The sequence below is a fragment of the Bombina bombina genome, chromosome 12 (genome assembly GCF_027579735.1).
Source record: "Bombina bombina isolate aBomBom1 chromosome 12, aBomBom1.pri, whole genome shotgun sequence".
Lineage (NCBI taxonomy): Eukaryota > Metazoa > Chordata > Amphibia > Anura > Bombinatoridae > Bombina > Bombina bombina.
In genome coordinates, this window is record NC_069510.1 from 108,758,696 (window position 1) to 108,773,048 (window position 14,353).

At 38.3% G+C, this 14,353-nt stretch overlaps 1 protein-coding gene across 1 annotated transcript in view; it reads left to right on the forward strand.

Annotated features, from left to right (window-relative positions):
* PIP5KL1 (phosphatidylinositol-4-phosphate 5-kinase like 1) overlaps positions 1-14,353 on the forward strand; it is a 33,974-nt gene that overhangs the window by 6,465 nt on the left and 13,156 nt on the right. The window contains 3 exon segments of the mRNA XM_053695624.1: positions 7,526-7,650; positions 10,018-10,052; positions 12,160-12,215. Of these exon segments, the coding sequence (XP_053551599.1) occupies positions 7,526-7,650; positions 10,018-10,052; positions 12,160-12,215 (216 nt within the window).

The window sequence follows — 14,353 nt, forward strand, 5'->3', positions numbered from 1 at the left end:
CTTGCAAGTCTCAACATAGATAGGAGGTCGTGAGAGTCTGTGGTTTTTTTATACTTAGTTTATTTCTTCAATCAAAAGTTTGTTATTTTTAAATGGCACCGGAGTGTGCTGTTTATCTCAGGCAGTATTTGGAAGAAGAATCTGCCTGCGTTTTTTCTATGATCTTAGCAGACGTAACTAAGATCCAGTTGCTGTTCTCACACATTCTGAGGAGTGAGGTACTTCAGAGGGGGAATGGCGTGCAGGTTTTCCTGCAAATAAGGTATGTGCAGTAAAATATTTTTCTAAGGAATGGAATTGACTAAGAAAATACTGCTGATACCGAAGTAATGTAAGTACAGCCTTTAAATGCAGTGAAAGCGACTGGTACCAGGCTGATTGATAGAGATATATGCTAAGGTATGTGCAGTAATATATTTTTCTAAGGAATGGAATTGACTAAGAAAATACTGCTGATACCGAAGTAATGTAAGTAAAGCCTTAAATGCAGTGATAGCGACTGGATCAGGCTTATTAATAGACATACATACTCTTAGAAGAATGTGTTTTAAAACGTTTGCTGGCATGTTTAATCGTTTTTTAACATATGTTTGGTGATAAAACTTATTGGGGCCTAATTTTTCCACATGGCTGGCTTAAATTTTGCAGAAACAGTTATAGGGAAGGTAATCCACAGCTCAGCTGTGGCAGTTTTGTTGTGTCTGTTTAAAAAAATGTCGTTTTTTTTTTTTTTTATCTGTTTTTTGCATTAAGGGGTTAATCATCCATTTGCAAGTGGGTGCAATGCTCTGTTAACTTATTACATGTACTGTAAAAAATTCGTTTGATTTACTGCCTTTTTTCACTGTTTTTCAAATTTTTACAAAATTTGTTTCTCTTAAAGGCACAGTAACGTTTGTTATATTTGCTTGTTAACTTGATTTAAAGTGTTTTCCAAGCTTACTAGTCTCTTTATTAGTTCTAACATGTCTAACATAGAGGAGGCTCTGTGTTTATTATGTTTAAAGCCATGGTGGAACCCCATTTTAGAATGTGTACCAGATGTACTGATTTCATGTTAAACAATAAAGATCATTTTTTGTATTTAAAAACATTATCACCAGAGGATTCTGTCGAGGGGGAAGTTATGCCGACTAACTCTCCCCACGTGTCAGACCCTTTGACTCCCGCTCCAGGGACTCACGCTCAAATGGCGCCAAGTATATCAATGGCGCCCATAGCGTTTATTTTACAAGACATGGCAAAGGTTGTGTATAATACACTGGCAGCAGTATTAGTCAGACTACCTGAAATTAAAGGAAAGCAAAACAGCTCTGGGGGTAGATACAGAGCATACAGACGCTTTAAGAACCATATCTGATACTACCTCACAATATGCTTAGTCTGTGGGTGATATTTGTGACTCAGGGAAGATGATTTAACCTGATTCTGATATTTCTACATTTAAAATTTATGCTTGAGAACCTCCACTTGTTGCTCAGGGAGGCTTTAGCTGCTCTGAATGAATGTGTACAATCGCAGTGCCAGAGAAATTGTGTAGACTGGATAAATAATATGCAGTGCCGGTGTGTACTTATGTTTTTCCAATACCTAAAGAGGTTTACTAAAATTTTTCATAAGGAATGGGATAGACCAGGTGTGCCGTTCTCTTCCCCTCCTATTTTTTAGAAGAATGTTTTCTAATAGTTGCCACCACACGGGACTTATGGCAGACAGTTCCTAAGGTGGAGAGAAGAGTTTCTACTCTAGCTAAGCGTACCACTACCTCTGGCGAGGACTGTTGTGCTTTTTTAGATCCAATGGATAAAAAAATGTTTATTCAACAAGGTTTTATCCTGCAGCCCCTTGCACGCATAGCTCCTGTCACTGCTGCTGCGGCGTTCTGGTTTGAGTCTCTTGATGAGGCTTTACAGGCTCCATTGGATGAATATATTTGACAAGCTTAGAGCACTTAAGCTAGCCAATTCCTTTGTTTTCTGATGCCTTTGTTCCTTTGACTAGACTAACGGCTAAGAATTCTGTTTTTTACTATACTGGCGCGCAGAGCGCTATGGCTTATATCATGGTCAGCTGTCGTGACTTTAATAAATAAGCTACTTAACTTCCCTTCAAGGGGCAGACCCTATTCAGGCCTAGTTTGAAGGAGATTATTACTTATATCACTGGAGGAAAAGATCATGCCCTTCCTCAGGACAGGTCCAAATCAAGGGACAAAAAAGGCCTAATTTTCGTGCCTTTCGAAAATTCAAGGCAGGTGTGGCATCAACTTCCTCTAAGGCAAAATAAGAGGGAACTTTTGCTCAGTCCAAGGCGGTCTGGAGACAACCGGACCTGGAACAAAGATAAGCAGGTCAAGGAGCCTGCTGCTGCCTCTAAAACAGCATGAGGAATGGACCCCTATCTGGTAACGGATCCTATAGGGGGCAGACTTCATTCTTCGCCCAGGCGTGGGCAAGAGATGCCCAGGATCCCTGGGCATTGGAAATTATACCCCAGAGATATCTTCTGGATTTCAAAGCTTTCCCCCCCAAAAAAGGGGAGTTTTTGCCTTTCACATTTATCTGCAAACCAGATAAAGAAAGAGACATTCTTGCATTGTGTACGTGACCCATTCAGTTCCAATAGAGGAACAGGGACACAGTTTTCCTCAAATCGGTTTGTGGTTCCCAAGGAAAGGAAACCTTCAGACCTATTTTGGATCTAAAAGATCTTAAACAAATTCTTTAGAATTCTATCATTTAAGATGGAAACTATTCGTACCATCTTAACTATGATCCAGGAGAGTCAATAGAGGACTACAATGGATTTGAAGGATGCTTATCCTCACATTACGATGCATAAAGATCACCATCGGTTTTTCAGGTTTGCCTTTCTAGACAGGCATTACCAGTTTGTAGCTCTTTCCTTTGGGTTAACTACAGCCCCTAGAATCTTTATGGAGGTTCTGGGGTCACTTTGGCGGTCCTTAGGCCGCGGGGCATAGAAGTGGCCCCTTATTTAGACGACATCCTGATACAGGCGTCAAACATCCAAGTTGCCAAGTCTCATACGGACGTAGTTCTGGCATTTCTGAGATCGCATGGGTGGAAAGTGAACAAGGAAAGAGTTCTCTATCCCCAATATCAAGGGTTTCCCTCCTAGGGATTCTGATAGATTTTGTAGAAATTAAAATTTACCTGACGGAGTCCAGGTTGTCAAAGTTTCTAAATTTCTGCCGTGTTCTTCATTCCATCCGCGCCCTTTGGTGGCTCAGTACATGAATGTAATCGGCTTAATGGTAGCGGCAAGGGACATAGTACCGTTTGCACGCCTACATTTCAGACCACTGCAACTATGCATGCTCAGCCAGAGGAACGGGGATTACACAGATTTGTTCTCCTGTTAAATCCGGACCAAGAAACCAGAGATTCTCTTCTCTGGTGACTATCTCGGGTCCATCTTCCGCAGGTCAGATGGGACAATTGTTACAACAGATGCCAGCCTTTTAGGTTGGGATACAGTCTGGAACTCCCTGAAGGCTCAGGGATAGTGGACTCAGGAGGAGACCCTCATTCTAATGAATATTCTGGAACTGGGAGCGATATTCCATGCTTTTCAGACTTGGCCTCAGTTAGCAACTCTGAGGTACATCATATTTCAGTCGGACAATATCACGACTGTGGCTTACATCAACCATCAAGGGGGAACAGAAGTTCCCTAGCAATGTTAGAAGTCTTAAAATAATTCACTGGACAGAGACTCAATCTTGTCTAAAAGCTATCCCTATCCCAGGTGTTGAGAACTGGGAGGCAGATTTTCTAATTAGTCAGACTTTTCATCCGGGGGAGTGGGAATTCCCTCCGGAGGGGTTTGCACAAGATCAAGCAGGAGAGTGCTTTGGTGCTTTTGACAGTGCCTGCGTGGCCACGCAGGACCTGGTATGCAGATCTGGTGGACATGTCATCCTTTCCACCACGGTCTCTGCTTCTGAGACAGGACCCTCTACCTCAGGGTCTTTTCAACCATCTAAATATAACTAATCTGAGATGGACTGCCTGGAGACAGAACGCTTGATGTTATCAAAGCATGGCTTCTCCGAGTCAGTAATTGATACCTTAATACAGGCATAAAAGCCTGTCTCTAGGAAAATTTAACATAAGATATGGTGTAAATATCTTATTGTTATGAATCCAAGGGTTACTCATGGAGTAAAGTCTGGATTCCCAGGATATTATCTTTTCTCCAAGATGATTTTGAGAAAAGGGTTGTCAGCTAGTTCTTTAAAAGGACAGATTTCTACTCTGTCTATTCTTTTGCACAAGCGTCTGGCAGGTATTCTAGACGTTCAGGCATTTGGTCAGGCTTTGGTTAGAACCAAGCCTGTGGTTAAAAATGTTGCTCCGCCATGGAGCTTAAAGCTGGTTCTTAAGGTTCTTCAAGGAGTTCCATTTGAACCTTTTCATTCCATAGATATCAAACTTCTATCTTGGAAAGTTCCTTTTGGTAGCTATTTCCTCGGCTCATAGAGTCTCCGAGTTATCTGCGTTGCAATGTGATTCTCCTTATCTGGTTCTCCGTACGGATAAGGTAGTCCTGTGTACCAACCTGGGTTTTTACCTAAGGTGGTATCTAACAAGAATATCACTCAAGAGATTGTTGTTCCATTCTTGTATCCTAATCCTTCTTCAAAGAAGGAACGTCTATTACACAATTTGGACGTGGTTCGTGTTTTAAAGTTTTACTTACAAGCTACTACAGATTTTCATCAAACATTCACCTTGTTTGTTGTCTATTCTGGACAGAGGAGAGGTCAAAGGACTTCAGCAACCTCTCTGTCTTTTTGGTTAAAAAGCATAATTCATTTAGCTTATGAGACTGCTGGACAGCAGCCTCCTGAAGGGATTACAGCTCATTCTACTAGAGCTGTGGTTTTCACTTGGGCCTTTTTTAAATGTGGCTTCTGTTGAACAGATTACAAGACGGAGTCTTGGTCTGCGTTTCATACTTTTTCAAATTTAACAAATTTGATACCTTGCTTCTTCGGAGGCTATTTTTGGGAGAAAGGGTTTTTTACAGGCAGTGGTAACTTCCGTTTAAGTACCTGCCTTGTCCCTCCCATCATCCGTGTACTTTAGCTTTGGTATTGGTATCCCATAAGTAATGGATGATCCGTGGACTGGATACACTAAACAAGAGAAAACATAATTTATGCTTACCTGATAAATTTATTTCTCTTGTAGTGTATCCAGTCCACGGCCCGCCCTGTCACTTTAAGGCAGGTAATTTTTCCATTAAACTACAGTCACCACTGCACCCTATGGTTTTCCTTTCTCTGCATGTTTTCGGTCGAATGACTGGTAATGGCAGTTAGGGGAGGAGCTATATAGCAGCTTTGCTGTGGGTGGACTCTTGCAGCTTCCTGTTGGGAAGGAGAATATATCCCATAAGTAATGGATGATCCGTGGACTGGATACACTACAAGAGAAATAAATTTATCAGGTAAGCATAAATTATGTTATTCTATTTTAGGTTTTTAATATATATATATATATATATATATATATGTATGTATGTGTATATATATATATATATATATATATGTATATATATGTATATGTATATATATGTATATGTGTGTGTGTGTGTATATATATATGTATATATATGTATATGTATATATATGTATATGTGTGTGTGTGTATATATATATATATATATATATATATATATATATATATATATATATATTTGCATACGAAGAGAGAAGCACTCTACCACAACAACAAAAACAGCTCATCAGCTAGTTCTATGGTGATTTACCACCCGGAAGCAGCCTCTTTTTTTAGACCAGTGTGCTTTTCACAGAGGAAAACTTTCCTGAAGTATATCAGTCTGATACCGCCGAAAAAGGTCAGTCCAGCCCCGAAATACCAGGCAATTCTCTTCTGAACAAGGAACATGACAACCCCAGACAATCGTTTCGGCCTCCTATGGGCCTCGTCAGTGAGGTGCAGCCACATTCCTCTAAGCACACTGGGCAAGGAGTCCACGTCTGGTTTCCCCCATCACCCATAGGGAGACTTCCCCAGGGTCATATTCATTTGCATACAAAGAGAGAAGCGCAATACCAGGAATGAACAACAGCTCATAGGAGGCAGAAACGATCGTCTGGGGTTGTCATGTTCCTTGTTCAGAGGAGAATTGCCTGGTATTTCGGGGCTGGACTGACCTTACTTGGCGGGATCAGACTGATATACTTCAGGAAAGTTTTCCTCTGTGAAAAGCACACTGGTCTAAAAGAGGCTGCTTTCGGGTGATAAATCGCCATAGAACTAGCTGATGAGCTGTTGTTCATTCTCTCGTTTGCAAATATATATATATTAATATTTATGTTAAAAGTTTACATTTGTTTTAAAACCTATTTCCTTAGTTTATACAGAGCAGAAATGGAAATTGGATTTACAAAATGTATATGTTGTTTTTTTTAAATCTTAAAATAACATATGGCATCTTTTGCTTTTGTGTAAAAACTGTGCATTTTCCCACACTCACTAGAGAGGCCATAAAGCAGGTTCTATAACTTACAAAAGATACCAAATTAATGGGTGTTTTAGGCATTTTGCAGCATTTTGAAAACCTAGGTTACAGAATTTGTTTGTTTTAATTACACTTTTAGGGTTATTTTAGTAAAGGCAGTTAGTTGTTAACAATGAATATTTTTATGATTTGTTTGCCAGGTCTCCTAACACTACATAGTCATAAACTTAAAATTTAGTTTCCCGTGAAAGAAATACTGTAGAATCATATAATCCAACACGTACGTAATAAAAAATATACAATGCAATAGAACTTACTCTGAATTTTAAATGAGCCTGACAAATTTCAAAATGTATTTTAATTTGCTGGTCTCCTGTATCATGTGACAGTCATCAGCCAATCACAGACTTGCATACGTATACACTGTGAACTCTTGCACATGCTCAGTAGGAGCTGTTGCCCTTAGAAACTGTGCATACAAAAAGACTGTGTACAATTTGATAATGAAAATAAATAGGAAAATCTTTTAAAACTGCTGCTCTAGCTGAATCATGAAAGTTTAATTTAGACTTTAGTGTCCCTAAAGTAAAAAAAAATTATGTAATACTTTCATTATTTATTTTGTCTGCTTTCCCTGTATTTTACTTCTGCAAATTGTGTTACTCCGTTGCCCCTGAGAAGCTCAAAAGAATCCTGTAGGATTAAAAACCCTGACGACTACATGCTACGCAGTGATTGGCTGATCAGTGCAGATGTGTTTTTATATTATTACAAATAAACAAAGGGCTAATATGTCATGTAATCTGGAGGGAAATTACCATATATGGTTAACCCAGCAATGTGACATTACTCGAAAACATAGCATGTGGTCTGTATAGTCCCCAAGACATCTTAGGAAGATAACGTTGTTAATCATCCACATTATTAGTTATTAGTCTCTCTGATTGCGCATTTCTTCTATATACGTATCTCAGGCTACAGTAATTCTGCGCATTTCTCTTGTGTTTAGGAACGACAAGCGTTTTTTTCTCAAGACACAGAGTAAGAGAGAAGCGCACTTCATGCTGGAAATTCTACAGAAATATATGCAGCACTTTCAGGCGTATCCGCACTCCCTGCTCGTTAAGATCCTTGGTAAGGAAGAGAGCCTGCTCGCCAACGTACCGCAAAGCTGGGATATCCCTAGAAATACCTGCACTCCCGCTCCTAGGGTTTCTTAGTTTAAGACACATAGAAGGTCAATGCCGTAATGCATTAGAGCATCATATTATAGCTCTGTTGCTTGCAGAGAAGTATACAATTAAAGGGACAGTTTATTGTTTAAAAAAGATAGATAATCCCTTTATTACCCATTCCCCAGTTTTGCACAACCAACACAGTTATATTAATATACTTTTTACCTCTGTGATTTACCTTGTATCTAAGCTTCTGCAAATTGCTCCTTATCTCAGTACTTTTGACAGACTTGAATTTTAGCCAATCAGTGCTGACTCATAAATAACTCGGGAGAGAGCACAATGTTATCTATATGGCACACCTGAATAAGCAGTATCTAACTGTGGAAAAACTGTCAAAATGCACTGAGATAAGAGGCAGCCTTCAACAGCTTAGAAATCAGTTTATGAGCCTACCTAGGTTTAGCTTTCAACAAAGAATATCTAGAGAACAAAGCAAATTTAATGATACAAGTACATTGGAAAGTTGTTTAAAATTGCATGCCCTATCTGAATTATGAAAGTTTTTAATTTTGAATTGACTGTCCCTTTAAAGCGGCATTTAACACTGTGTGGTTGTAAAATAAAATGCTTAGTTATGCATAGTAAAAGAACATATTTTGCCCCCTTTTCCTCTAATTTAGCTTGAATTGTGTATTTTCCAGTCTTGAAAAGTGAAAGAGCACAAGGCAGGCTTCACAAACCTAACTGTACCACATATATGTCCTTAATTTGCAGTTTATCTTATCTTTTTTTTTTTGATGGAGCATACAATGGACATTTTGTTAACACAATGACAGTGGCAAGTCCTGTCATCTCCAAACTCAAGTCTGGATTGGCTCCTCCAAATTAGGAAAGTGGTGGGTGGAGATTGACCATTTAAAAACAATTGCGTAAAATAAGGTGTTAATCTGTTCTAATAATGTTCAGACTCTGTTGATATGTTCACATGTTGGAAGACTGCAAGGAAAAACATAATAGCAAAGTATTTATTGTCTTTTAAACCCTGTAAAGGGATTATACACATTGTTAAAGTCAACTCAGGAGCGGCAATGCTCAACTGGTGTGGAGCTGAACACAGGCCACTGTGCCAGTCAGGGACAGCATATGTGTGTAGCTACCAATCACTGCAGTGATCTGCAGTGTATTGCCAGACTGGAGCTGACTTTTGTGGGTTAAACACACAGTTTTCTGCAAGCAATAGTGCAATAAGAAAATTCTCTAGCACTCTCTTAACGTGTCTAACCACATTACCATGACCAGGAGATAAAGGAGCATAATCTTATGGCCAGGGTGTTGAGAATGTAAATCTATACACTGTGGGTATGGGGACATCTCAACACAAAGCTCCTACACACAGAAACATTCACACAGAAAACACACAACAACATTCACACACAAACATTCACTCACAGAAACACAGAAGCACACAAACATTCACAAAGAAACACTCATACACAGAAACACACACACACTCACCCAAAACATCTCAAACACACACACACATTCACACACAAAAACATTCACACATTCACACACAAAAACATTCACACAGAAACACACACATTCACACACAAAAACATTCACACAGAAACACACCACACACATTCACACACAAAAACATTCACACAGAAACACACACACACATTCACACAGAAACACACACACATTCACACACAAAAACATTCACACAGAAACACACACACACATTCACACACAAAAACATTCACACAGAAACACACACATTCACACACAAAAGCATTCACACACAAAAACACACACACACATTCACACACAAAAACATTCACACAGAAACACACACACACATTCACACACAAAAACATTCACACATTCACACACACACACATTCACCACACAAAAACATTCACACATTCACACACACACACATTCACACACAAAAACATTCACACAGAAACACACACACACATTCACACAGAAACACACACACACATTCACACACAAAAACATTCACACATTCACACACACACACATTCACACACAAAAACATTCACACAGAAACACACACACACATTCACACAGAACACACCACACACATTCACACACAAAAACATTCACACAGAAACACACACACACACACACAAACACACACACACACACACACACAGAAACACACACAAAAATTCATACAGCAACAAAAACATTCACACAGAAACAAAACACACACACTGAAACTCACATTCTCATAAGGCCAAATGAGTGATAATTGGTGCCAGGCAAAACCTTACATTGTCAAATTTATTTTTAGGTGTTTACAGCATCACTCGGGCACAGGAGAAAAAGGTAAGAGGGTTTATCACACTATACCTAAGCTATATATAAGGAAACCATAATGTTCTTTACATTTTCCACTTAACCTGCTTATTTTGATATTGAACATTCTTTTCCATTTGTAGCAAAAGGTTTTTGATGGGTGCCTTTTTGGAGTCTCCTGCTAGACCCTCAGAACAAACTCATTGGCATAGAGACAAATCATGCAAAACCTTGGACATTTTATTGTAATTCATCCAGAATCCTGCTTAGTGAAATAAACTCTCAATCTACAATTTGCTGTTCTTAAATTCTTTGAAGCACCTTACAGCACTGGCGACACTTCTTAGATAATCTCACCAGACCAGAGAGCTTTAAAGAATTGGGCCCTAAAGCACGTTTATATGGGAACAGAGAATACATTATCAGGAGAGAAACCCACACAATAGTAAATAGGTTTTCCCTATTGGGGTGTTGCGAGGTCGAGTGGAACCGGGTTGGCTCTGTGTAGAGTGGTAGAGAGAAATGGAGGGCAAGGCCATTGTTTGAAGGGGGGGGGCGCATGGGGTGGTTAATATCCCCCCCCCCCCACACACACACACACACAATGACTCCTTTGCAGCCTGGTCAATTACACTTGATTATGATTCCTTACTATTCCATATACATTTTAATTTTGTTTATATGCAAGCTGTAAAAAATGTATACATCAGAATAAAGTTTTATTAGCAAATATACCTGTAACATTTTACGTTCATGGTATTTAGGCCTTGAAGAATTAAAATGAAGCGTTTGGTGCACAAACAGAATAATTTGACCATCCTAAACATCATTATTAATCTATATGTTATTATATGACAGTTACTTCCTGCTATTTCTCATTGGTTTTATAGTTACTTCCTGCTATTTCTCATTGGTTTATAGTTACTTCCTGCTATTTCTCATTGGTTTATAGTTACTTCCTGTTATTTCTCATTGGTTGATAGTTGCTTCCTGCTATTTCTCATTGGTTGATAGTTACTACCTGCAGATATTCAATGAGCATTAATTATAAGTCAAAGAGCATTAGGAGGAACATTTTTGAGATCAGTGTCTGTTTAATATTTTAAAGGGACAGTTTACTTGATTTTCTATTGTTTAAAAAGACAAAGAATGTATTTATTACCCATTCTTAAGCTTTGCATAGCCAACATTGTTATATTAATATACTTAATAACCTCTAAAGTTGCCTGTTTCTAAGCCCCAGCAGGCCGCTCCTTATCGCAGTGCTTTTTAAATATTGCACAACAGCTAGATTGTTTGTGCCATATAGCTATCATTGTTCTCACTCTCGTGGAGTGTTAAAGGTAATCAAAGAGGTAAAAAGTATATTAATATAACCGTGTTGGTTATGCAAAACTGACAAAAATGGGTAATAAAGGCATTATCTATCTTTTTTAAACAATAACAATTTTCAAGTTGCCTATCCCTTTAACATAATTTTTTAAATTGCTGACAAACAAGGGAAACCAGCTTTGTCCCCTTCCTACATTAACAAATCCCCTTTACTTATTAAAATCTTTTTGTGGTGGTATTAAAACTTTTCCTTAAAGGGACACGCCCACCCACATTTTTTCTTTATGATTTAGAAAGAGAATGCAATTTTAAACATCTTTCTAATTTACTTATATTATCTCATTTGTTTTATTCTCTTGATATTCTTTGATGAAAAGCATATCTAGATATGCTCACTAGCTGCTGATTGGTTGCTGCACATAGAAGCCTCGTGTAATTGGCTCACCATGTGCATTGCTTTTTCTTCAACTAAGGATATTTAAAAAATTAAGCAAAATAATTGAAGTAAATTGTAATGTTTAAATTTTTATTCTCTATCAGAATCATGAAAGAAAGATTTTGGGTTTAGTGGTCCTTTAAATATTTTGACATTTCAAAGGGTCTGTCCCTCGGACTACAAAACAATGCATGTTTTTGGAACTAATTAACAGTTGTACTTTTAAAAACATTTATTTTATTTGCAGATCTATTGTAATGTGCTGAATAATTTCTGAATAATTTCTGGTGCCTGCATAAAAAATAACTTTAATGTAGCTTTCATTCCCAATACAAATCATTAATGCATTTTGCTTTATTTTTGTTGTAGAAATATTTTATCATTATGCAAAGTGTGTTCTTCCCGGATGAGAGAATCATAGGACGGTGAGTTTTGTAGAAGGACCCTATCTTTGTATCTTATCTAAGCTCGCCTCTTGTTATTGTACAATTAATAGAAGGGGGTGTATCAAATTGTGGTTAAAGCGACAGTCTACACCTTAGTCATCTTAAGTCTTACCTTAGATTAAACTGCAAATAGCCTCATGCACCCCTTTAATATCATGCAGCAGTAACCGTAAAAAAGTTATTTTAAAATGAATAGTTTCTAACCACTTTGAAATATCTGTCAAGCTCCGCCCACTGATGACATCACGATCTGGGCTGTGTCTAGGCACTCTGTTTAATAGCATTGACAGTCTGTTAAATCCAACTAGTGAGTCTTTTGTAATTAGTGAGCCTTTAATGCAGCCCAGATTGTGATGTCATCAGTGGGCGGAGCTTGGCAGCCATTTCAAAGTGGCCAGGAACAATATTCATTTTAAAATATTTTTTTTACTGCTGCATGATATAAAAAGGGGTGCTGAGGGCTATTTTCAGCTTAATCTAAGGTAAGACTTTAAGATGACTAAGGTGTAGACAATCCCTTTAAATAAAGCATGGTTTTGAATCTACTTTGCCAAGGTCCTATTGGAGTATAAAATAAATATAATTTTTTTTTATTAAAATATAGATAAATCTGCTATTTAAGAGACAGTAAAGTCAAATTAACCATTCATTATTCAGACAGAACATGCAATTTTAAACAGATTTCCAACATACTTCTATTATCTAATTTGCTTCATTCTCTTGGTAACTTTTGTTTAAAAGCATATCTAGGTAGGCTCAGGAGCAGCAATGCAGTACTGGGAGCTAGCTGCTAATGGTGTCATTGGCTCACCTGATGTGTTCACCTAGCTCCCAGTAGGCATTGCTGCTCATTTATCAAAAGATACCAAGAGAATGAAGCAAACTTGATAATGGAAGTAATTTGGAAAATTGTTTAACCCTTTGAGTGCTAAGCATTTTCCCCCTGGGTGCTAAGCAGTTTTAAGTTTTTTTTTAAATATATATATATTTTTACTTTTAAGATCCCCAAGACTTACACCATTGGAAAGGTTAGACGATTACCTTTCCAACAGTGGGTCTTGGGGGTCTTTAGCTGCTTAGATGCCTGAGATACAGGCTTCTAAGCAGCATGCCCCCTTTCCCTATACTTGTCATTTTGAAATAAAGTTGCGCGATGACATCACCACGTCAATGCGCGTGATGTCACCGTGCAAAACGTGAACCCCCGGCGATGCCTGTCACTATACAGGCCCCATCGCCGGGGTAGGATCGGTGGGAGCCCCCAGATCTCCCTCAAGGTGGGAGAGTGCTAGCGACGGCTCTGAGCCGTCGTTGCACCCGAGTGGGAAACTCTGCGACGGCTCAGAGCCGTCATTAGCAAATTGTATGTTCTATCTGAATCATGAAAGACAAAATTAGGATTTCATGTCCCTTTAAAACCAAAATGTAAATCCTCGTAAATTCATTCATGAAAATTAAACATTACAATTTAGACTAATCAATTATTTTCTTTGCTTTTGCTGCAAATATTGTGCTTGCTTCACTCACTTATTTAGACGAGCAACATTTTACTGCACAAGCAAAACTATCTCACAAAGGGACATAAAACCCATTTTTTTTCTTACCCCTAGACGCCGTTAAAGGGACATTTATACACTAGATTTTTCTTTGCATAAATGTTTTGTAGATGATCCATTTATATAGCCTATACAGGTTTGTTTTTGTTTTTTTTAAATAAATGTATAGTTTTGCTTTATTTTTAAATAACATTGCTCTGATTTCAGACTCCTAACCAAGACCCAAAGTTTTAAAAGTATACTGACGTATACCTACTCAAGCTGGCTCCTGTTTGTGTAAAGGGTCTTTTCATATGCAAAGATCAGTATCTGTGCATATTATTCTTTATAGTAGTGTCTATTACACTGCAGTTATATGAAAACTGGTGTATACTGTTCCTTGCCATCCTAACAGCACTGGGCTTTAACGCCAATAGGACAGCATAGAACGTTCCTACCTTTTTTGCATCCTGCACCCTCCTCTTTTTAAGTAAAGGAAATGTGACTAGCATCGTAGGCAGCCCTTCATGATGTGATCCCAGTCTTGAAATCACGTGATCCATCGACAATCGCGTTACTTCT